The 24242-nt window shown below is 45.4% G+C and overlaps 2 protein-coding genes across 2 annotated transcripts in view; one reads left to right on the top strand and one right to left on the bottom strand.

The window, feature by feature from the left end:
• Window positions 1-4318: 4318 nt before the first annotated feature.
• Window positions 4319-12990, top strand: GSG1 (germ cell associated 1). Its single transcript, XM_041736644.1, is given in 8 exon segments — window positions 4319-4336; window positions 6918-7236; window positions 8018-8068; window positions 8506-8523; window positions 8582-8629; window positions 9623-9775; window positions 10234-10345; window positions 12484-12990. Coding segments are annotated over 8 exon segments (1056 nt in total). The 5' UTR covers window positions 4319-4327; the 3' UTR covers window positions 12830-12990.
• A 649-nt stretch (window positions 12991-13639) lies between these two features.
• Window positions 13640-24242, bottom strand: part of FAM234B (family with sequence similarity 234 member B) — a 34289-nt gene continuing 23686 nt past the window's right edge. The window contains exons 9-13 of the mRNA XM_041736598.1: window positions 24130-24211; window positions 21079-21234; window positions 18616-18733; window positions 16838-17058; window positions 13640-16063 (exon numbers count right to left, since the gene is read on the bottom strand). Of these exons, the coding sequence (XP_041592532.1) occupies window positions 16058-16063; window positions 16838-17058; window positions 18616-18733; window positions 21079-21234; window positions 24130-24211 (583 nt within the window). The 3' untranslated portion in view covers window positions 13640-16057. The remainder of the gene's footprint in view (window positions 16064-16837; window positions 17059-18615; window positions 18734-21078; window positions 21235-24129; window positions 24212-24242) is intronic.

Genomic DNA, 24242 nt, shown 5'->3' with positions numbered 1-24242 from the left:
TAAATAAATAAAATCTTTAAAAAAAAAAAAAAAAACACTCGCAGAGGAGCTTAACCTGAAACCAAGAGATCCCACAGCTAAGTGTCCTAATGTTAATATTTTGGACACTCAGCATGGGCATTTTGGTGGCATTGTTCTGCCCTTCCAGGCTGGCAGGAAAACCAAAATGTCCTGTATGAAGACCTTATCTTCATCAGTGAATGAGACAAACATGAGGCACTGAAGCAAAAATTGTGGAGCTGGGAAATCCCGAATGGGTTGGGGATATGTCATCCAAAAGGGTTCTAATCAGTAGGGAATCACGGAGCTTGGGAAAGGACATGGCATTTTTAATCGGTCACTGGCTTTTAAGCAATCTGTTTTGTACCCTGGTCTCTGTGAACCAAAGATAATACTTGTTCATGAGATCATTGCTGTTTTCTGGCCTTTGCTCATCAAAAAGCAGGAATGTTTCCACAGGTGGGAGGAAATGTATTGGCAGAGGATCTGTTCGATGCACATCTGTGTAGAAAGGCACAGGGTGTGTCTGTGGACCTGTGAACCTCCTCCTACCTTCTCACTGCTCCTATGTGTGTGAATCAGGAGGATTCGTGTGTCCTTTGACAATAGAAGACTGGACACTTTTCTCTATCCATACCTTCTCTTCACTCAGAGGCTGCTTAATTGTATTCTGAGCCTGGTTTCCATTACAAACTTCATTCATTCATTCCTGCGTGTTAGAAAGTGCTAGGTTCTGAGGATCAGCAATGAATAAGACGCAGCTGCAAGCAACTCCGAGTCAAGCCTGCCTGTCATGGGAGCTGCATGAGAAAGGCTCACGGTGGAACATGCAGAAACAAAGAACAGGGGGCATGTAGATGATGTAGATGAGAGCCCGAGACAGCAGAAACATTCACATTCCACTCCAGGTTTTTGACTGCTGAGTAACAGAAAGGAATTAGTTAATGAGGCATGGGTCAGAAATCTGACTCCTGGGCAAAGGAGGGAGATACTACTGCCCCATAGGGTTGGGAGGGTGAGAGGCAGCAAATGAACCTATTTTGGGAGATGGCACTATTGATGATGGGGAAGAAACAAACCCCTAGATCATTTAGCCCCAGGCTTTGCCATTAGGTGAGTGATATGTTTTGCAATCTGCTCTGGCTCAGCTTTCTTACCCATTGCTTTAATCACCTCTAATCTACAGTGTATTCACAAAACAATAAATTGGATTCCTGTTTATGAAGTTTATGTGGGTGTCTCAAGACCATTGTTTCTCTCTGTGTGTACTTAGTAAATATGGTTTTTACAGTGCGGGGGTACAGTCACTGAGGGCCTAGCAAGTATAGGTTAGTCCCAAACCTTGGCTTTGTGATGTCATAAGTGCTGAGTCACGTATAGGTCCCCGCGGGGATCATCCTGACATGGTAACAGTCCAACATACCAAAGTTAAATACTGTTTTGAAATATGGAATTTTCGTGTCTGTCCTGAGTCATGAGCTTTCTGAGCCCAAGCTAATTATACTCATGTTGCATTGACGAGCAATTACTTTTTCTGTTGAAGAGAGGAAGGAGAAGAAAAAATATTTAACATGCCTAAATTATAATGAAAGGAAGTGAGTGGGATGCCAGGCAGAGAAACTCATGTTTCGTCAAAAAAAGGAAATTAGACATTGTGGCACAGAGTCCATGGGGAGGGGACATGTCCTCAAGATAGATCACAGCTAAGTAGTCCACCAGCCACAGCCCAGGCATCCAGAACGCACGGCCTCCTAAGAGATAGATTCAAGCTTTGGGGAGGCCTAAAATAATATAACTTTGGAGGCTCTCTTTAAGGAAAATAACACAAAGGGATGAGTATGTGCAGGTCTTCTTGGAAGGGGTCCGAGTCATTGAGAGACTGAAGTGACACTACCTCGCTTTACTTTCAGTCTACCTCCAGGCCCCCTCACATAACCTCAAGACTCTGCCACTCACATCCCCTTTTCCCTGGAGAAGGCGAATTTCAACCTACTAAGACACAGGGGTGTGGTTTATGAGCAGAGGCAATAAAAACCAAAGACATCACACTGTGCCAAACGGTGACTCAAGAGGGATATGAGAAGTGTCTGCAAGTATTTGAAGGGTGTAAGCGCGGAGAAGGGAAAAGAATTGTTCACTATTGTGGGGTGGAAAGGGAATGAGGATAACAATTCAATAAAGAAAAATGTGCACCAAACTCCTCAGGAAGCATTGGCTAACTCTATTTTCTGATATCATAGAGTTGCATTTCCCAGGGGAAGTATTTGAGGTTCTCTGAGTCACTGAAAGCTGGAACTGGCCACAGAAAAATGTGCTACAGGAAATAATCCTACAAGATGTCCTCGAGGGAGCTGCTAGATGCTCCCAGAGTTCATTCCATGCCCTGAATTCCCTACGGCTGACACAAGGCATTCTATAGATGTGTGAGTGGGGAAGAAGCCAAAGGAAGGAAAAAAAAAAAAAAGCCATCCCACAGGGAGGAGCCGCCACCTACACTCACATTTGTGGACTCCTGGGGGCAGCCTGTGACCAGAGAGAGAAAAATATAAGGAGAGAGCGCCACCCAGCGTCGGGACAAAAACTGTATAGTCAGGCAAGTGACAGCCAAGTCAAATGTGAAAAGTGACCACAAAATCCTTCTCCCTTCTCCCAAAGGATGGGGAGCTTTGTCACGATGAATAAAGAGAGTCGTTGGGGTGATATAGGAGTCACACCTGTGCATCAAATGTGCTGTTACATCAGCCCTAGAAGAGGACGAGACCCCTAGATCTTGTAGGGAGCAAGATCCAGAGGAGACTCATCTGGCTAGAATGTGGGCCCATTCACTCGGAGGGGAGCCTGCCTTTGATTCCACCAACTAACTGCACAAATGCAGAATGGGAAAACCATGACTTGGTTGGTGGTAAGCCTGGGAGAGGTAGTGGAGGACCGGGCCGAATGTGAGGGTTTCATTAAACGTAAGCCCCAAATGAGCCAAACAACGGGCGTTCCTTGATGGCACTTTAATTTCTAAAATGAAAGAGTCCTGGGCCTCATCCCTACTGTGAAATCTCAGGACAGGAGCCCGGGAATCTGAATACTGTGCTCAGTCAGATCTGAGAACTGATCTGCTGCTCCAGTAAAGGAGTGGCCTTTCAGGACTTTATGATTGAGACAAGTATCATGAAACATGGGAAGTATTACAAGAGGGTTACAGTATGGAAGGACGGAGAGGAGGAAACTGTTCTTTGGGAGAAAAGAGACATTTTCAGAGAAGGAGTGACTTTTACACTAATTTTGATGAGAGGCAGTTTGCCAGATAAAAAGGAGACTGAAGACATTCCAGAAAGAAGGAAGAGCATCTGCAAAGGCACAGAGGACAAAAACCCATGGGGTATTCAGAGAATCAAAAGAAGCTGCAGAATGTGTTCCAGTCTTGTCATCCCGGTTAATCAGTACGATTTTTGAGGACATAAGAACAGCTATTCATTTGTCAGATTCTTTTTTTTTTTTGAGTTTTAGAAACAAACATTTTTATTCCTCTGCCTGAAGATTGGGAGAGAAATGGCAGATAAAATCTAGCATTGCTGACCCTGACCCTGATCATTTCTTTCCAGTTCTTTTTTTTGGGGGGGCGGGGGGAGATTTTATTTATTCATGAGAGACACAGAGTTCTCTCCAGTTCTAGTCCATCTGCATCCTCGCCCCCAACCCCACCCAACACTCTCTGACGTCTCAGTATCCCATTGGATTCCATTGGAGGGACGTTGTTAATAACCCCTACTAACGATGTTAACTGGACGGTGAAGATCATCCGTGACACAAGGAAGCTGTTTCATACCCATGGCTTTCCGAAACCCTGACATTGCAGATAACAGAGCTTATTAAAAGGATGGAAAACCCTACACAAAGGAATGGGAACTTTTGTAGTAATGGCGCCCCTGTAATAGTTTCTGTATCTGCCTTCAAATCAACCCCAAGCCCTTCCCACCAGCTTCCTAGGGAATGGCAGTTAGGTGGAAACTGAATCTTAACTTTTTAAAGAAACTTCCTTCGGTGAATGCAGGTCCTTGCTGCTTTTGCTTAATCCCAGATCCCCACTGGCAAGCTCTCCTGTGTAATCTTCCAGAACAGCTGGGCCATGATTGCATCGTCAATTATTAAATGCCCAAGTTCCCTGCAAGGCAGCATTTAATCATGAGACACTCCAAAAAAATAGGCGATAGAAGAGGAGGGATCGGAAGGGAGGGTGGGAAGGCAGTCTCATTCTGTCAACATTAAACCAAAGGGATTTGGGGCGCAGATGACATCCTACGATCCTTCCAGACAAGCTGCAAGACAGCTGACCATGGCCAAGGTAACCAGCTTCCCCCTCTTATTGCTCAGAACACACATTCCATAGCTATTTTACACCCTATTAAGAGTTGTGACTGTCTCATCAATTTGTCATCTATGTTAATTCTGAGTTTTTCTGTTAACCTATGTTGATGGGAGAATTAGTGACATTTTGGCACCTATGCATTCATTTCCTATTGATCTGAGCCAGAGTGTCTAGGAAGCCACTCTCTGTCCCTTTTCTAGAGAGTCAAGAGTCACTTTGGCATTGGGCTTGTCAGCATATGCAAAGATACAACCTTTCTTATAGCTGCTGCTGCTTCATGATCACCTTAAAGAGATCATTGCAAAATTAGACTTGATCTTCCAATTCAAGAGGTTATCTGGATCCCAGAGAGAAAGGGCACGTTTAGGGAGAAATAAAACATGATGAAGGGCAAGGTACTATAAGTGTTGAAAAGGCTCTTGAATTAATTCCCATTCAATTGTCAAGATAATTCTTGAATAAGGCTCCCTGTGTCCTTGGTTGGACATTTCTTCAGGAAGCAGCCTCTTTGATCTTTATTTCAAGCTTTTTTTCATCCTTTGTTTCTCAGATCACTTCTTCCTTAAATTGGTTATCACTTTGGTGCCACAAAGTGGTTGTACTGTGGTCCAGGGTTCATTATTCTTATCTGTGAATAATCTGCAGACCAATTTACAAATATGTGTAACTTGAAACAAATTGAGGGTAGAGTAAAAATCTGATGTGATAGTAGACAAATTTCTAAGCCATATTAGATTGAAAAGGAAGTTGTTTAAAAATGTAGAATTGCCTAAATCATTAGGTCAGTCTTGATACAGAATGATTAATGATGCTTTATCTGGAAGTCCATTTCCTGTTCAAGCAATAGATACAAAAAAAAATTAGAAAGAATAACTTACAGTAATGGAACCGTGGCTAAAACCAATAGGATTTTCACAGTTAAAAGCAAGATAGAAACATTCTTTTGGGGGTGGGAAGGGACAGGGGCAACATGTGACTTCCATACGGGCTAATAGGAGATCTTTCTTCCCTCCAGATGCTAAGGTTTTCTTTACCAAGGTCACCTAGGTCCTGCACAGACCGACAATTCTTGGTGAATTTAATTTGTTGAGTGCTTTTTAAAAAATCATATTAGCAGATTGCTTTCCCAAAGTTGTTTTATCATGTGTCTTATATATTGATTTTTACATGCATATGAACTTTGTATATTTCTTTTTGCCATAAATAATCTGTACTTTGTCTGTGTTATGCACTGTTTGAGTCCTGGAAATTCTGAAAAACAAACTGTTATATTTCTAAGATAAAGTCCCCTGTTAAATGCAGACAATGTTAAGCTGGAGATTATGAGGCAGATTTATGGGCCTGTCCCATTTAGCTATGGTTTTATTTACGTTTCTTAAGCTAAGCAGATTTAGGTCTGATTAATTCTGATATGAGAGATCCCCTGGAAAGCTCAAGATGGTTTACTTTAAGAAGCATCTGTCAGCAACTAAATATGAGCTTCTTTTTTCCCTTCAGTGTGTATTAATATAACAGTATAAACTGCTCCATTACACAAAGTGCAAGACCTGTCAGATTACTTGATTTTTCTAAAGTTCCATCTGGCTCCAAGTCACCACTCACCAAGGTCTAAACATCTAACAGTGGTCATTTTTCAACTGGCTTTCCTCTTCTCTTAGGCTAAAATGATAGGGGGGTCAGAGACTCCAGCCAGAGCCATGGGGCCACAGATCTTTCTGCTGCCACACACTGTCCCCTCTGGGAGCCAGGCACCACTGTGACATCAAGCCGTGGAGATGCCCTTCTAAGTGCCTCTTCATTGACCAAGGGCACTCTCCCTGGGGGGCTCCATGACCATGACACTGGGTTTCCAGTCTCCATGGACGCCATGTAGCCACCTCCTCTTTGAGATTCAGTCATCTCTGTGGCTGTGTATGAAACCTCAACCCACATCACAACCTCTCTCAGAACCTATAGCCTCACCTCCTCTCCAGGGGTTTCAGCCACCCCACAGCCCAGTTGGTCCACTGCCTTCTTCGATCCTGAAAGCCCTAATCCTTGCTGCTCCTTACCTGGGGTGACCCAGCTTAACTTTGGTTGATAGGCCACATCCTCCTTTACTCTTCTCTCAGAGGACTCCGTAATACAGAGGAGAGGACACCCCAAACTTCCGTTGTTAGATTAAAATGTACCTCAGCAAGTCAGTGCTACTACCTCTCATTGAGACAAAGCCAAAAATAATTATCAGTAAGCGCATTAGAGTGGCCCCAATTCCTTCCCTCAACTTGATAGACACAAGCTCAGTGGTTTAATCACATTCTGACTCAGGCTATTTTCTGATACTTATTCAGATCACCCTCAATAAGCATTTTAGTATAATGAGGTCCAGCTTAAATAAACACCATGGTGCCTACTCCAGGCCATTCCTGAAGCTAAGCCTCCACGGGACTCCTTGGAGAAAGTTCCAGGGGAAGGCCCATCGCGGTGGAGGAGCGTGACTTATGCTCAGGGAGCCGCAGGGAAGGATTTCCAGCCCTCCAAGGAGGCTCTGAAATCAAGCTCTCTGTTTGTCTTACAGATGGAGTTCTCGAAGGGCTCCTCTGGCCAACGGACACTCCTATCTGCCATCCTCAACATGCTATCACTCAGCCTCTCCACAACATCCCTGCTCAGCAACTCCTGGTTTGTGGGCACACAGAAGGTGCCCAAGCCCGTGTGCGGAAAAGGTCTGGCAACCGAGTGCTTTGACATGCCGGTGCCCTTGGATGGGAGCAGCACCGACGCATCATCCCAGGAGGTGGTGCAATACAGCTGGGAGGCTGGGGATGACCGCTTCTCCTTCCATGCCTTCTGGAGCGGCATGTGGCTATCCTGTGAGGAAATTGTGGAAGAACCAGGTGGGTTCCTCAGCCCAGATGCCTGATTTCTTTCCCCAGAGAACCTAACAGGGACAAGAACCAGTGGGAAGGCTCAGCATCTCCCACCTCTGTATCCCATCCCTTCGGCCTAAGACTCCTGTCAATAAGACCAACAGTCCACCTGCTTTGCCCCTCCTGACCGTCTAGTAGACATGCTGCTTTTTAAATAGCACTGTCCTTAGATGGTTTCATTTAGACTTGTAACATCATGAGAATTCCCACTCTGATGACTTTGGAGATCAAATGAGGAGAGATGATTCTTACAGGAAAAGCCCTGGCTCTGCCCAGCTGCGACCTCATATGAGCAGCATCCTCTCTACAGGCCTTGATTTTTTTGTCGGTGAGATGGAAGGATCACAGTAGATCACCTGTAAAGCCCCTTCCTCCCCCATCCCACCCAAAGGATTTTCTTGTTCTAAGTATCACTATTATATTTCCAGTGTAGGGGAACCGAAACCCCAGGAAGGTAACCAGATCAAGTAAAGACACGCTTGACCTCTCAGGTCTCCTGCAGCTCAATGCCTTACTGACAAAGCGGGTGCTGTGTCACTGTGCCTTCCTTAACTTGCATTCCTCAGGTTTTTAGCCTAAGGACACCCTCTCCTCCTTGCTCCAAGCATTCAGAGATCACCAGGTAGTGAAGTTTTCCTGAAGCCCAGAATTGAGTACAATTAGCCTATTTCTCCCTATTTGGGCTAAGGGAAAAAAGAGACAAAGAGGAATATAAATTATTTCTATGTGTTAATAATGTGCCATTTAGTGCAGCTCCCACCTCAGTCCTAGAGACAATTGAGAGCCATTCAGACCAGTGGTAGGTGGCAGCAAAAAGTGTTGGTTAACATTAGGACTGTTTTAACCCTCCTGACATGAGAAATGGGAACATTTCCCTGCAGAAGCCCTCTCGGGGTAATGTCCTCTTCCTCACTGTCAGGAACGGGGGACAGAGAAATTAATCCTGAGTGATTCTTGCCTGTGTCATCCATCCATCCATCCACAATGCGTTCTTTCCTGCTTTCAAAGAGAGATGTCTGGGAATCCCTGGGTGGCGCAGCGGTTTGGCACCTGCCTTTGGCCCAGGGCGCGATCCTGGAGACCTGGAATCGAATCCCACTTCGGGCTCCCGGTGCATGGAGCCTGCTTCTCCCTCTGCCTATGTCTGTGCCTCTGTGTGTGTGTGTGTGTGTGACTATCATAAATAAATAAAATTTAAAAAAAAAAAAAAAAACAGAGAGAGATGTCTGGTCTGAGCCACTGAAGCAGCACCAGGTGTGGGACTGGGGAAATTTTCATCCCTCCCTGAGGTTATACCTTGTCTGTGTTTCAGGGGAGAGGTGCCGAACTTTCAATGAACTCACACCACCAACCGAGAGAGGTGAGAAAGGACTACTGGAGTTTGCCACGTTGCAAGGCCCATGTCACCCCACTCTCCGATTTGGAGGGAAGCAGTTGATGGAGAAGGCTTTCCTCCCCCACCCTCCCTTGGGGCTTGTGGCAAGTATGTGGGTTTGATAACAAATTTAGTTGCCATTGAATTGGGCCCCTCTGGCCCAACAGTGCTCTATATTGTACTGTCCTCTCTTTTTTCTCTTCTTCTGAGTCCCAGGGGTGACACATTCCTTCCAGAGCCAGTTCTCATTCATATGCAGGAATGCAAAAGAAAAAAAAAAGGGGGGGAACAGCAGGAACAAATAAAGTTCCCAAATAGAAAAAAAAAAAAACCACCAATAGCTCTAACCTCCTCATGTTGCCAAGTAACCATGTTGAAAAGCTTAGAAAGCTTTTTTTCTCATATATCTTTTAAATAAAATATATATACATTTTAACAGAGGAAGTGATAAAAGGAAAGGGAGAAACAGAAGTGATTGCTCTAATATTCAATCAGGAAAAAAGAGGGCAAAAATGACCCACAGCAAAGTCATGCTCCTGCAAGTTTTTTTTTTTTTTTAATCCATGAGAGACACACAGAGAGAGAGGCAGAGAAATAGGCAGAGGTGGGAAGCAGGATCCCCAGGAGCCCAATGCAGGACTCGATCCCAGGACCTTGAGGCAAAGGCAGATGCTCAACCACTGAGCCACCCAGGCGCCCCAAGATTTTGTGACAATTAGAAGATTTCCTCTCAAATCTCCTCACCTATTTACAGTCAGTCAAGTTTCCTTGATTCTCTATCAGGTACTGAGCAGAGCAGAGAGCCCTGGGAGTGACAGCAAAGGACCCACATTAGGGAAAGCTCCCCTCTGGTGCCAGCTCTGTCCCATTCTCCTCTTCTGACTCTGCAAGGCTTTCCCTTCTGACAGGCACTGGTTGCTCAGTGTTCAGTCATCCAACTGTCAGGGTGAGGGCTCTTCTTCCTCTGGTTTCTGACAGAGATCCTATGGTTATCACTGGGAGCCCAGTTCTTCTCCATCGGACTTGAATTCGTCAGCTTCCTCCTGCTGCTAATGGACCTGCTGTTCACTGGGAACCCGGCCTACGGGCTCAAGCTGAGTGCCTTCGCGGCAATTTCCTCTGTCTTGTCAGGTGGGTGCCTCCCAGACAGGAGAGAGTGGGTGCCTCATCACCTTTGAGGCACCTCTGCTAGGCTCGTGTGTCTGTCGGGAGGGCAGGAAGGAGGAGGCAGGATAAGGAACGGATGGAGGAGACATGTTGCAGGTACATCGGAGTTGGAATGAAAAATAAATCTCATGTTGAGGGCATGGGTGGGAAGAAGTCAAAAGGCCCTAAGTGCAGCATTGACTCAGAAACTTTCCCCTTAGCTCTCCACCTAAAGCCTGGGGCAACCTACTGCAAGGCTATGCATTCAAGGAGAAGCCCCCTTTGCAGATTAGTCTCCCTGGACATGTGGTGGCAGATGGGAAACGGAGCATCTCAACATAGGCTGTACCCGATGCAAAATGAGGAAAGTTGCTCCAAACTCACATTCCCTAGAGAGGGCAATGCCAGCGTCTGAGGGTGCTGCCTTCCTGTTCCCTCTGTAGGCCTTCTGGGGATGGTGGCCCATATGATGTATTCACAAGTCTTCCAGGCAACTGCCAACTTGGGTCCAGAAGACTGGAGGCCACATGCTTGGAATTATGGCTGGGCCTTCTAGTAAGTGCTCACCATCTACTGAACCTTCAAGCCCCTCCCCAGCCACCCTGCATTAGATGTTCTGCTCTTGACTAGATGCTTGCTCAGTGTCCTTCTGTCTTCTCTTCGTCGCTCAGCCCAGGAATCTGTCGACCCAATGGCTGGCCCATCAGGCCACACCTGTTCTTTCCCCACCTCCTGTGGAGGTACAGAGAAGATCCTTCTGGCTGGTTTTGTCCAGTCTTTCCAAAGCTACAACTGTAGTAGCTGCTCCCTCACCTGATATATATCTTGCCATGGGAAATAAGACTGATTCTGCGTGGCTTGTGCAAGTGATGCTCTGTATTCTATACATTTTATGGTTCAAGGTATTGGAGGACAGAGAAACGAAGAATTAGCCTTGAGATTTGAATTCCATTCCCTGTGAATGGCTGACTCTTCTGTAATGAAGAGTAACTTCTTCCTACTTCCATTCTTACTCCACCAAACTGTGAGAAATAACCACCCCTCCCCACCAGTCATTCTCTAACCCTGAAAGAAGGAAGGAAGCAATTACTTTCGGTTTCTCTTAGAAAGAGAAAAGCAGCAACCATGAGAAAATAAACATATTCGAAGCAAATATCCCCTTTGTCTCAGAGTTCCTCACTCTCTCCCTTGAGGAACACATTCTATTCACGGTGCCAGCTTGGACCTGCACTGCTGTCTGGAGCAAGTGCTAAGTACTTTAACAGTGCTGAGAAGACAATGCCTCCAGCTCGAGTTTCCAAGCTAACGGAGGCAATATGGACGACTACCCATGTCTGTCATGAGATCCTATCCCCTTTTCTCATGATAGAATATGTGCTGTTTGATTCAGGCGTCTCTGGGCTATTTACCAGCCGCCAGGACTTATTTTCCAGACCCATCGTTTTGCACCTTTCGTTCGCTGTTCTTGGCATTACACCTGCAGAGCTCAGACTAGAGCACACTCATCAGAAGCATCCCCAGCCGGGTCTGCTCAGGCTGTCTCTGAAAATACAAGTCCAAAGGGGTGCGTGCCCAGAGGCCATCATTCCCTCTTCCTTCCCAGCTCTTTCCTTCTTTTCCCTTCCTGTGTCCCATCTCACCACTCCCCTCTCTCCTGCATTCAGAATCACCTCTTCTCTACTGGTTGCTTGTTATGTGCCAGGTTCTGGGCTAAACAATGGAGACAAGGAACATGCAGTGCCAGCGTGTGGCCTGGCTTTACCCATCACTTGACCTCATGAAATTCCTCACTAACCTCACACAACTTCATGTTTCCTGGGCTTCCCAGAATCATGGTGAGAAATTTAGGGGTTGACTTTCCAAGTTTTTAGGAATGTGTCTGATATAGTTCCCTGGTGGGTTTTTTTTTTTTCTTTGTTGAATCCATCCAGCTTCTCTTAAATCTCCAGCTTCTCTTCCAGCCATTTTAAACTTCCTCAAGCCAAGAACCACATTGTTTTCATAATAGGCAAATTCCACCAGTACAACATATAATACCTCCAGATTTGTAGTGAATGTTGCCTGCAAGATAGAGGCTCAACTTTGTGGCCCCTAAGACCAACTCAAAACAAAAGAAGATGGAAGAGGAATGTTCACTCCCAGTGTCTGATCTGAGAGAAGGAAAATCTTGGGCAGGGTGTGTGTGTGTGTGTGTGTGTGTGTGTGTGTGTGTGTGTCTCAGGTAGGTGTGGGATGCTGCACTGGGCTACTCTATACGACTGAGCTATAGGTCTATGAATCTTGGGGGATTACAAGGATAACCACAGCTTGGGAGACCATAGTCCAGAAAACTGTGTGCGTGTGTGTGCCTGAACAAGCACATCAGGAATAAAAGAGCACAGTGCTGATAGCTAAGCAATCCAGTGAAAATGAATCTGTTAAACTCCTAGTCAGACTTGTAATACTACAAGAGTCATTCTCTTTGATTAGAAAATATTCAGAACATATCCTACTAAGGCAGACCAAATTCAGGCCTCTTAACCATAGCTCTTTACCTACCTGCAACATGGTAGAAGGGAACACACTCAGGTCCCCGAATCCGTACGGGGCATCGGCCTAGTTTACTGGTTTACTAGTGAGGGATTGTGGTGTTTTTCTCTCAGACCTATAAGTAGGTCAGATTCTGACTGTCCAGTGTTTTTGTTCTTCCCTAGCGTGGCCTGGGTTTCCTTCACCTGCTGCATGGCATCAGCAGTCACCACCTTCAACACATACACCAAGCTGGTGCTGGAGTTCAAGTGTAAGCACAGTAAGAGCTTCAAAGGAAAGCTGAGCTTCCTGCCGCACCACCACCAGTGTTCCCTTCAGCATCTGTCATGCGCAGCCCACACGGGGGGTACTTTTACCAGCTACCACCAGTACCACAATCAGCCCATCCGCTCCGTCTCTGAAGGAGTTGACTTCTACTCAGAGCTACACCGCAAGGGATTTCAACAAGGACTTAGCCGGGGGCTAAAGGAAGAGGTGGCAGGGTCATCTGTAGAGGAAGAATCGTGTTAGCAGTAGTTGGGTTTAGAGGGCAGGCTGAACCCAATCTTACATGTTCATTTGTTATCAACATGTACTGAAGCCAAAGTCTGTGTCTTGAGCATGGTTTTCACAGGGTAAGAGCAAGCGTCTCTGAAAATACAAGTCCAAAGGGGTGCGTGCCCAGAGGCCATCATTCCCTCTTCCTTCCCAGCTCTTTCCTTCTTTTCCCTTCCTGTGTCCCATCTCACCACCCCCCTATCTCCTGCGTTCAGAATCACCTCTTCTCTACTGGTTGCTTGTTATGTGCCAGGTTCTGGGCTAAACAATGGAGACAAAGAGAAGTAAAATCGAGGTCCTGCCTTTTAGGGGCTTATCAGTCTGGTCCTCTATCTAGGGTTTGGAGGAATGCAGGTGGGAAACTTAATAGTCATCCATTGTGGCTCAACCTTCCATGGTGTGCTTTAATTTTCCTAGAAGTCACAGAATGGAAAGCGAAGGCCCTCCTGGGAGCTTGGACATGCAGGACAGATGTCTTCCACACTGCCTATTACAGTGTCCCACAGACTAGATACCCAGTGAGAGCTTAAGTATTAACCTAGAAGCTACCAGGAGACTATTAAACACAAGAAGCCTCCCATAGCATACAGGGACAGGTCCACTTCCAGAAATGGTCCAATGAAGTTATTTAGATTGAATTTATGGTAAAGGACACTTCCCCAATGAACAAGGCCATGGCATATCTCCTCTCTGGATCCCCAACTCATCCATCCACTTGCCCTTCCTCTTTCCCATAAGAGAAAACCATCATGATGGCCAAGAAGAATGAGAATGACACACAAATGTGTTTCCTATATATAGTATTTATTCTGCAACAATTCACATTTTAAATAGTGCTTCCTGACAATATACCAGCTGGCTCTTCTGTAGTCTGGGCAATAAAAGTAGTAGTTCACATTCAAAAGGGGTTGATATCAGCATACCACACTGGAAAGTGGAGTAGAGACCATCTAGGGGAGGGGAAGATGCTGTCTAGGGTGGATAGAGCAGTCACATTGGCCTTGCTGGAGTGGGGGTAAGGAAGGTGCTCTTCCTATCTTAGATGCCTGGTGGAGTGGGTGCCTACAAGGAGAAGGAAGTGTAGGGACACATGACAGACTAGCACCCACACTGCTCGGAGGAAGCTTCCTTGGTCCTCAGCCACCATTTCAACCCTCTGCCCTGGCTGCAGGAGGGAAGAGAAGCCCAGAGCCTGTCCCATGTCTAGCAAAAAGGGATTCAAAACAAACTATGTGAAGTTAGTTTGTTAACACACCAAGAAGAATTTAGTGACTGACATTCTTCTAGCTTCATCTTATTTCTGGGACTCATCCAGCATAAACACAATCTTCTACCCAAAAGGATCCCCCCCAACCCAGACCAGGTCCTCAGTCAATGACTTTGAATTTTATTCCTCTACCTAAAGTGGCTTTCCCAGAAAGCCTCAACATGGGGAAGAAGGAAGATTAGGTGTAGATGGCTCAGCCCAGGCCACAGGAGCACAAGTCAAGTTTTAGCTATTCAGTCGACTAAAAATTAGTCCTTAGAATCCTCTACTGGGCCAAACAAGATCCCAGACTCTTCTACCCAAGAGATTCAGACTCTAGAAGTGAATCTAGAATCATCCCCATCCTCTCAGGTCTCCTCTAATTGTTGCCCCAAGTTTACAAAAGCTAGACCCATACAAGCTTCTCAAAGTGTTGAAACCAAATTTGCTTTCAGGGGCTTGAGGCCAGGGGATGTCCCAAAACCTGGCAGGCCAATCTGCTATTTGCTACCACTGTTCTGTTATGTTATAATGCCTACCACTGGGCAAGTAATACATATCCCTTCAAATCTGGGATCCCTAAATTTCTATATTCCCTAAATTTTTCTGGACTCCCTCTATTGATACAAGCTAAAAAGATACTGGCCCAAGTAAAGACAAAACCTGAGTTGTACTCGGGTATGATCAAAATTATTCAAGAAGAAAAGCAGTTCTCTACTGGCTAACATGGCATTTTCTGCTATATAAACAATGACCCAGAAGTTTAGGAGGGAACTTAATGGAAGTAAAATATTTATGGAAGAAGGCAGAAGTAAGCAGTGGAGGTAATTCTAAAGAACTTAACCAATGATAAAAGTTACAGTACTTACACGTAGGAATTTTCTCAAAATATAGCACTTCAAAGGTTCTACAAGGAAGGAGATGTTGCAGGCAAAGTGGTTGCATACGGGACTCAAGGAGCAAGAATAAAAATCCAGAAACCACTCTGCTCTCGTGCAAGCAAAGCAAAAATATCTCTGAATAAAATAGAGCAAATGGGAGGCAGTACAGAGGATGGCCAATAAAAGATTGCTAGGAAATCAAAGTGGCAATGAGGCAGGGATAAGGCTACCTGCCTGAATCATCCCCAACTTCACAGACATAAGGACAGCACACACACAAGCATTTCCGAAGTTACTGCAGGGAAAAGGTCATGATGGGTAGACCAATCAAAACCACATAATAACGGGGACCTTGTTAGAGGGTGGTCATAAACTATGCTTCTCCAGCTCCCCTTCTGACAGGAATGTGGTGGTCGTTATGATCAAGTGTGTAGAGTTGGGAAGTTCGTGAGGAGGGAGGCTCCCACTGTCTGTCTGTCTCCCTGCTGCCTGGCTGGGGAAAAAGCTAAGGTACAGGTGGTGAGAGAACACAGAGGGAAAGGACAAATGGCCCTGAACATCAGAGGCAGGGCACCTGGAAGTTTCAAGAACACCAACCAGATGTATTTCAGGAGGACAAGAAATGGGTGGGGGACGGGGTGGGGGTGGTGGTGTTCAGGTCCCCTGGAGCTTAGAACATCTGGAAAATGTCATCACAATACCAATGCATACACACATGTGGCATAACGCAAAACAAAATGTTCCAGGGAAGACCTTCACCAAAATTCTCTAGTAAGAGTTTATAAATTAGACATACAAAAAATAAAACATAATATTCACATTTCCAAACTATCCATGGAGTGCCCAGAGGGGTTTATGCAGGGACTGAAAAGGTAGGTCAGATACCCCAGCCAAATGGATCGTGCTGTCATCAAAGAACTCCCAATGTGCCCTCCAAAGTGTTTTGCAACAATAATGCAGAGGTGCTGAAATGAGGTTGAAGTCTTCCTTCTCTCCAAAGAACTGACGTTACACTCATGGGAGAGAGACAGTACCACTCTGTTCATTTCTTCTGAAACTGAAGATTCCATCGGACTATATCTAGGGGAAAGAGTGCAAGCATCAGCAACTTTCATCTTTTTTCATGATAAAGAAACCCAAAGGTCAGGCTTTTCCTCTACTTTTCTGTCCTTTGTCTAGCCCCAATAGTTCTTATGTCCTTCCAAAAAGATCCAGAGATTTTGTTTTTTTCCATGATAAACTTTTTTTTTTTTTAAGAGTTTTTATTTATTCATGAGAGACAGAGAGAGAGGCAGAGACATAGGCAGAGGGAGAAGTAGGCTCCATGCAGGAAGCCCGATGTGGGACTTGATCCTGGCACTCCGGGATCATTTTCTGAACCAAAGGCAGATGTTCAATCACTGAGCCACCCAGGCATCCCATGATAAATTCGTGGAACACTGAACTAGACCATAGTATTTGAGGGCTAGGAGGTTAGCATTTTGGAAAGATCATTCTCTGGAGTATATCACTGCCACAAGTGCTGCATGATGTTAACATCGCTAGCCTCTATCCAGAAAATACCAGTAGTATCTACCCCCTTCAGTCACTGAGACAATAAAAACCATGACCCCACAATTCCATATGTTCCCTAAGGGGATGGTACCATTCCCAGCTAAAAACTGAGCACCACTTCTGAATGGTCAAAAAGCACCTAAGAAAATAGTGCTGTTCTTGAAGAACAACTGACTCCTGACACTCAGGAAATCAAGAAGGCTCCTACTCCCCCTACTTTCTAGAGAACAAAACTGGAGTTGGTAGCATTTGCCCCAAACCCTTAGTAGTAACCACAGGTATCTCTCCGAAGAGATTCACCTGGTGGGGAGGATCAACAAACTTTATCCTAGAGAGGAATCTTCGCAGCTCCCCACGGCCAATTTTGGGGGTGGTGTCCTCGAATTGGACCACCTGGCCTTCCATCAGCGCCCACCGTAGACTAAGCTTGCTGACCACCAGAGGTGCTGGATGGCCTTCGGAGCTCGGCCCTGTTGTCCTGGTAACATAAAAGGCATCTTTCCAGAGGTCGTTAATTCCAACTGAGGAAGGACAAAAACAAGAGCAATTAACAAAGACAGAAAACTTCTGTTCACGGGAAAGCGGCTTGGTTCGGCAACTAGATGCATTCCCTCATATACTCCTTCATTAATTCATATGTGGAGTTTATTGAGCACCTACCACATGCAGGGCCCTGACCTAGGCAAGGGGTACACAGTGGGCAATGACAGGATGCCGGCAAAGCAGCACATTCCTCTCAGTCTCTATGTAGACCTTTCCTTTTCTGAAGCAGTTTCTAAGAAAGCCCCAGATCAGAAAATAAGGATACACCCACTCAATCTGGTAGAAAAGGGAGCAAAACAGGCTAGAACTTCTGAGAATTCCCAGGCTGTCAGGACATGGTCAAAGAAGCTATCTGCCCAGCCAGTACTCAGTTTGCCTTATCCTTAAACCAGGTGGTGTAATAGAAATGGTGTCAATTCCTATTACCACTATTTAATGCTCACTGAATAGTATTTTATGCTAAAATACTGAAAAACAACTCATGGAGCTTCAATCTCAGGATTCTATAGGATAACATTTCCCCCATCCCAGCGCCCCACCACACACAAAGCCAGTGGGCAGGTGTGCTTGCAAGTTCCAGATCACATATTCTTCCCAACATATCCCAGCAAATTGAGAGCCACAAGTACTGGCTTTAACTTCAAGGCAAATGAGTTTGTACACAGAGAGCAAATATTTGAATGGCAAGAGAACACAGAAAGAAGTCAAGGAAAAGTGGCCAATCTGATCTTCTTCCCCACATAATCCCCTCCCAGCAAGAATTACAGACTCCCTTAGGCCCGAGTGAGGCAAAAGATCTCAGGGGAGACCATCAGACAGTTTCAGACTAGGAGGTAGCAGTGGTTGAGTTTCCAGTTTTGAGTGCCTGAATTACGGGTCTCTAATATTTGATCCAAATTTTGCTATATAGTATTATTATATACATATGTATATAAAGTTGAAGAATACTTCCAAAATGTTAATAGTGGTAATGAGTGCTCAGATTCTGTGTGATTTTTCTTTTTCCTTGACTTTCCTCTTGGCAGCGATTTTTATGCAATGGGCATGTTTACTTGTACTAGTTAAAAGAAAGTCTCCATTGATCCTAAACCAACATCCTGGAGACAACATGCTACCTCCATCATATTCCTCACAGTTAATTCTAAATCCTAAGCTCCTAGAGGGTCAGGCAACTAGTCTTACTGGTTTTCTGAGAACGTGGCACAGTGCCCAACATATAGATGATGCCCAGTGAATCTCTGCTGAAGGAGTGGCTGCTTCTTAAGAATCCTTTGAGAACGAGGCTGCACTTGCCCTCTGCTTTCAGCCTATTCAGAGGGTTGGTTCCTCAGTCTGTGACCCTGATGCTCCTTCCAAAGGGAGCACTCTGGCAATGGCCCTGGATACCAGGGATGCATGGGAGTGGCTCAACGGCCCCCCACTCCCACTGTTGTTTAAAGGCACATGTCCCTCCCTTGGTAAGACAATGGTATCCTCGCACACACAGCCAGCACATCTCCCTCATATGTGTACACAGCCCCATCACGGGGATTTACCTTCTGAAGCCGTCACTGTGCCTGTGGCATTGGCCAGGTCCAGAAGAATAGAAGGGAATGCTGGATGCAGGAGGTAAAGGTGGTGAAGGCTAGGTGGCCCAGTTCCTGGGATGACATCCTGACAATGACAAGCAAAAGGGTAAAACACAGTAACTCTAGATTCCCACACGTGACAGTTCAGATAAAAAGGGCAGAGGAGACCGTGGTGATAACTCATTCCTCTCAGATGCTATGACTTGACCTCAACTATAAGCTTGTGTTTGAGAGAAACTCCCATAAACGAGATATATATCAAAGAGCTCAAAACAGACTAATCACTAATTTCTTCAAACCACTAGAGCTAGAAAATGCTTTCTCCCTTATGAGAAAAAAAAAAAAAAAGAACGGAAATATGCATGCCCCAAGGGCAGGCTCCCAGTCTTCTGCCTGTGGGAATATTAGAACACTGGGTCATCTCTTGAAGTAGGTGGGGCTTTGACATTTCCTTTCACTGGGTATTAAAGCCAATTACAAGAATCCGCTAAAATCACAAAAATCTCAGTTCCTGACATAAATAGAGCCTTGACCAGACAGAAGTGAATTATAAAACAAAAACTCCAAGGCCCAAGTGTCAGTCTCTAAAGTCCCTACAGTGGAAGCAATGCACAGTAGAGCTGCTTTTACCTGAATGACCTCTGTGCAGGAATGACCTTTGGCTTTCACACACGTGTGCAGCCATATATTCGTTAAAACACAAAAATACCACATACAAGAGCTCTACCAAACTCCTCGAGTACCGCCCCTCCCCTGGGACCATCCTGGGCCCGCACTAGTGGAGGAAATGGAATCCCATATTCTTAGCATAAGAAGTCCACAGAGTAAGGAGAAACACAGGCAGGAAGCTTGCAGCCACACTCCCAGCATGTGCCGCAAAGCACAAGAGGGCATTTTCCACATACACCCAGGACCCCAAGCCTAATAGGACAGATCTGGCTCTGTGCACATGACAAGTAAAGAGTCAAACTCCTTCCTCACTGCCAAGGGAATGGAGCCCAAATTCCTTAGCCTGAATACCAAGGTCTTACACCATTTAACCCAAACCTGCCATTTCCAACCTCTTCCTATAATTATTTACCTGCCCACCCACATTTCAGGAAAGTCTGACTGTTACCTGTACTCTAGTTAACCTCTGTCAATCCTGTTTCCCCCTTAGACTGTCTAATGATCCTCTGGATCCTGTTTCCATGCATTAAAATAATTCTCGTCCTTAGATGCCCCACCTAATGCCACCTCTTTTATGAAAAGTTCCCTAGCTGCCCCAGACAAAATATCCCCTTCCTTTTGTGTTTCCACCTAAATCTCTTATTTGTGCATTTGTAACATGCTTTTGTTTTATGTTATTTATAGACACACATATTTGAGAGTCACCTGCTCCAATCCCCTCATTTTATTAAATGAGAAAACCAGGAAGTTAAAATGTCAAGTAAACTGTCCATGGGCACATGTTAGGGCATGGGCCAAATTAAGACTATCATCTGGATTCTGAGTAAATCTGATCCTCAAAATGAGGGAACAGATTAGCATCTTCAATGATGGATAAGGAACATAGGCTCAGAAAAGTTAGGTGGCTTGTCCAAGAGTGCATGGTTGATGAATTCAGGATTCTAAGTCCTTCTGTGTCCCCCCAAGCATCAGGGGACCATCTGGCTTCTCCTCTAGAGCATAAGCACCGTTTCTAGTCTATCCTTATGTCCCTACAGAGAACATGGTACCTGGCTCATAGCAGGTGCTGGTCAAGATATGTTTCATTGAACCAACTCAGGGTAGGCCTTACCAAAAACTCCCAGGCACCTATTATAGATGGTGCCCTGCCTCATCAACCCCATTAAAATACTTCAGTATAGCATTTAAGACTTTCTAAAATCTGCCTTCTGGGCATTGGACCTTCTTTCCCATAATTCCCCCCAGGTGAACTTTCAACCTCAGCCTCATCAATGTTCTCTCCAATTGCTTGACCATCCCTGCCTGCCCCACATCATTTCTACAGACTCAATTTATTCACCTTGAAGCCCAGTCTTATCCACTGTGAAACCTTCTCTGCCCATTCCAGACCAGTCAGTTACTACTCTTTGACTATAGCACACATGAATCATCTGGAAATTTGTACCTCACATCTTGAGAGGGCTTATCTTTCATCTAGACTTGCATTGTTGGCAGCCAGTAGCCAGGGGCTGCTGTCAGCTTTCACAATGCTGGGCTGAAAGGCCAGGCCAGGGCAAGCAGAGCTCAGGAGGAAGCACCTTCCAGCCTCGCCTACTCAGGTGTCACTGGGTTTCACCCATACCCACTCGGAAGCGTGGGTGCTCTACTAGCCCCTCCACTAGTGGGACTGACTCTAAACCCAGTCAGTCCCGCAGAGCAGTTGTCATCTCAACAAGTGACATAAGGACCCTACACCACCCATGCCCCCCAAGGCTAACTCACAGAACTGGGAGATACAGTGGACATCCCTTCAGCCCAGAAGAGGAAGACAGATTTCTGGTCTGAAGTAACTGCTGAGGTAGTTGGCGTCTCTTTCATGTGACAAGGAACGCTGTAACTCCAGGTAATGGAGCCCAAGTCCCCGTCCACCACCATCATCTGCAAAGAGGAAACAGTGAGTAGAGCCCACCTTCAGAAAGGTAGCAGGTTGGGGCGCCTGGGTGGCTCAGTCAGTTTGGCGACAGACTCTTGATTTCGGCTTAGGTCATAACCTCAGGGTTGTGAGATGGAGCCCCACATCGGGCTCTGTACCAGGCATGGAGCCTGCTCTCTCCCTCTCCATCTGTCCCTCCCCAACTCCATCTCTTAAAAACAAAAACAAAAAAAGGCAGCAGGCCAAGAAAACACACAAAAGAATAAAAACCCAAATATATTAATAGGTTGAGCTTATTACATGTGAACAAACTGGGCATTCAGAGGGCATTAAATAGCGACTAGGGACCAGATCTGGTTTTCTTGTCCCCATTTCATAGAGTTTAAAGGACTGCCAATTTCTCAAACAGGAAGGAACATTATAAATCATCCAATCCAGCTCTCATTCCACAGATGAGAGAATGGCGGCTCAGGGACAGGATGGAAGTCAGATTGTTCAGTGTCTATGGCTGTTGTTGTGCAGAGGGAGCAGCCCTTTGGAGGGCAGGAGCTGTACCTAGCTGCCCACAGCAGTGCCTCTGGCCTGCTCTTTCCCTCTCACAATGCAGCCCCTGCTAAGGGAACAGTGACCCCATGGATGCAGGTCCTATGCTGTGCTACAAGCTTTATGGGTTTGACTCCTGGATGTTATACACATGGAGCTCAGCCCCAGTGTGGTCTCAAATTCAAAAGTGCACATTGAAACAGGCAAACTAAGAGAAAATTTACTCCTCAGATGCCTCTCTCACAGGATTATGAAGGGGACTGAGCTCATAATCCCTGGCAGCATGTCTCCTTTTCACCCCAAATACATCGTATCTCACAGTTTTACAGAGCCTCTCCTTGGCCAAAATGCACAAGAAACTCCCTATCCCATCTTAAGGGCCCCTCTCCTTAGTGTCTGTTCTTTGGGAAGTGGAAGGACGGCACCTCTGTCGACTACCACTTACTTCCCTATTCTTCCAGCCTCTGGGTCCCACCCTCTACGTCCATGCTCAGACTCAACTGGCACAAAAGGTCCTGGCACCGCCTGGAGAGACAAACTCCCCTGAGCCAGCAGTTCAAGATTCCCTTTGGTGGTCTTGGGAGAAAAGCCTTGAGGCACCACACTAAAAAATACCATCCAGTCACATATATTTAACTGTCATGAGAACCCTATGAAGACAGGTGATATTATTACCTCTGCTTTATAGATGTAGAAATATGCAGTTAGGTGAAATTATGTAATTTGGCCAAGGTCACCAATAAGGAGTGGAGCCAAGATTAAATTCCAGGTCCAAACCCTCAGCACCTCAGCTCTTAATCAAGCTAGATATACCCCCCTCCCTTAATCCTGCTGGGAATGCCAATGAGAATTCCAGTCACTACCTGAAATTCTTTTGAAACACAATCAGATATTGCTTCTTTCCTCTACAGCACTGCTGACAGACTCTCCCTGAAGTGATGCTTTTATCATTGGAGCTGTCCTCTGCTCATGACCAAATAACCTTACTGCCTCCAATATGTCTCCTAAATTCTGCAGCCTTCCTTTCAGAGCCTTCCATAAGCTAAGCTCACTTGGATCTCTCTGGCAGAAAGCCCCTCAGCTTCTTTTTATATGTCAATCCAGCAAACCACTTCTCTGCTTTCATAATTTGAACATGTAGCCCGCAACATGAAGCACCTCTTGACTCCCCTGACTCTATCTGCTCCTTGCCCCTGTGGCATTGTGTGGACCTCCCTTACAGCATTCACCATGACGTGGTAGAGCTGTGTGCATAAAGGCACTCCAGTGACTGTGAACTATACAAGACCAGGACCTTGTCGTCACTAATGCTGTGTCTCCAAAGACATCTGTACATCTGACATGCAACTTGGCAGACATTAGAAGCGATGATTAAGTGTCAAGTTTGCTCACAGGGAACAGTGTGCAATATACAATACATATTTTACAGTGAAGATAAACCAAAAAGCTAGGTCAATTATAAAAAAGAAATTTTAAAAACTCTAATTCTTCCTAAAATAAGAATGCCTGGGTGGCTCAGTCAGTTAAGCATCCAACTCTTGATTTCGGCTCAGACTGTGATCTCAGGGTTCTGAGATCAAGCCCCAGTTCAGCTCCACACTGGATACAGTCTGCTTAAGATCCTCCCTCCCTGTCTCCCTTTGCCCCTCCCCCCTACTCGTGTGCACACATGCACACTCTAAATTAAATTAATAAATAACAAGAAAAAGGCTGAACACTGTCTATCCAATCATTGTATCTTCATAGTATGCAACCTCACATAAAATCAGAAAAATAAATAAATACATACATACATACATACATACATACCTTCTATCTATCAGAAAGACTTCTTCTGTGTCCCTGGAACACACAATACCATTCTGTCTCTGGGCCTCTGGTGTCAGTGTTCCTGACCCAACATGCGTTCCCACTCACTCCTCCTCACATAAATATAATTCAGCTTTCGAGTTCCTGCTCATCATCTTTCCCTCCTTTATTAAGTCTTCCATAACAACCCAGCCACCCCAGATATCCTGCCTTCTCTGAAATCTTGGGAAGATATGTACTGAAGTACTAAGTTTATTTATGCCTGCCTTTCCCCACCAGGACACTTCAGAAGGCTTCTATTGCCTAACTGTAAGTTAAGAATTCAAAAGAGTTAATGCACATACAGGAAGGTTAGCTGGAAAAGCTTCCAATGCTATAGGTTTTAGCACTAAATGGTGAGTTCTAATTTTATCCATCAGCTAGACTCTGAGTTCTCTGAAGGAAGGGATATTTTAGGTTCTTTTTGTTTCTCACAATGCCTAGTGTGTGGCGGACACAACAAAGACACTTTACAAGTGTTTTAATTGATTTGAGTCCCAAAGTTTTACCTTTTTCATCCCAACTCCATCCTGTATCTGGAGGAAGAAGTCTAAGGTCTGATCATCAGTGAAATATCCGGGAGTAGGCTGGCTGCAAATGAGAACAAAAGTGCTCAGTATCG

Source organism: Vulpes lagopus, chromosome 21 (assembly GCF_018345385.1).
Source record: "Vulpes lagopus strain Blue_001 chromosome 21, ASM1834538v1, whole genome shotgun sequence".
Classification (NCBI taxonomy): Eukaryota; Metazoa; Chordata; class Mammalia; order Carnivora; family Canidae; genus Vulpes; species Vulpes lagopus.
The sequence above is the reverse complement of the archived record's forward strand: the minus strand, read 5'-3'. Positions and strand labels throughout refer to the sequence as shown.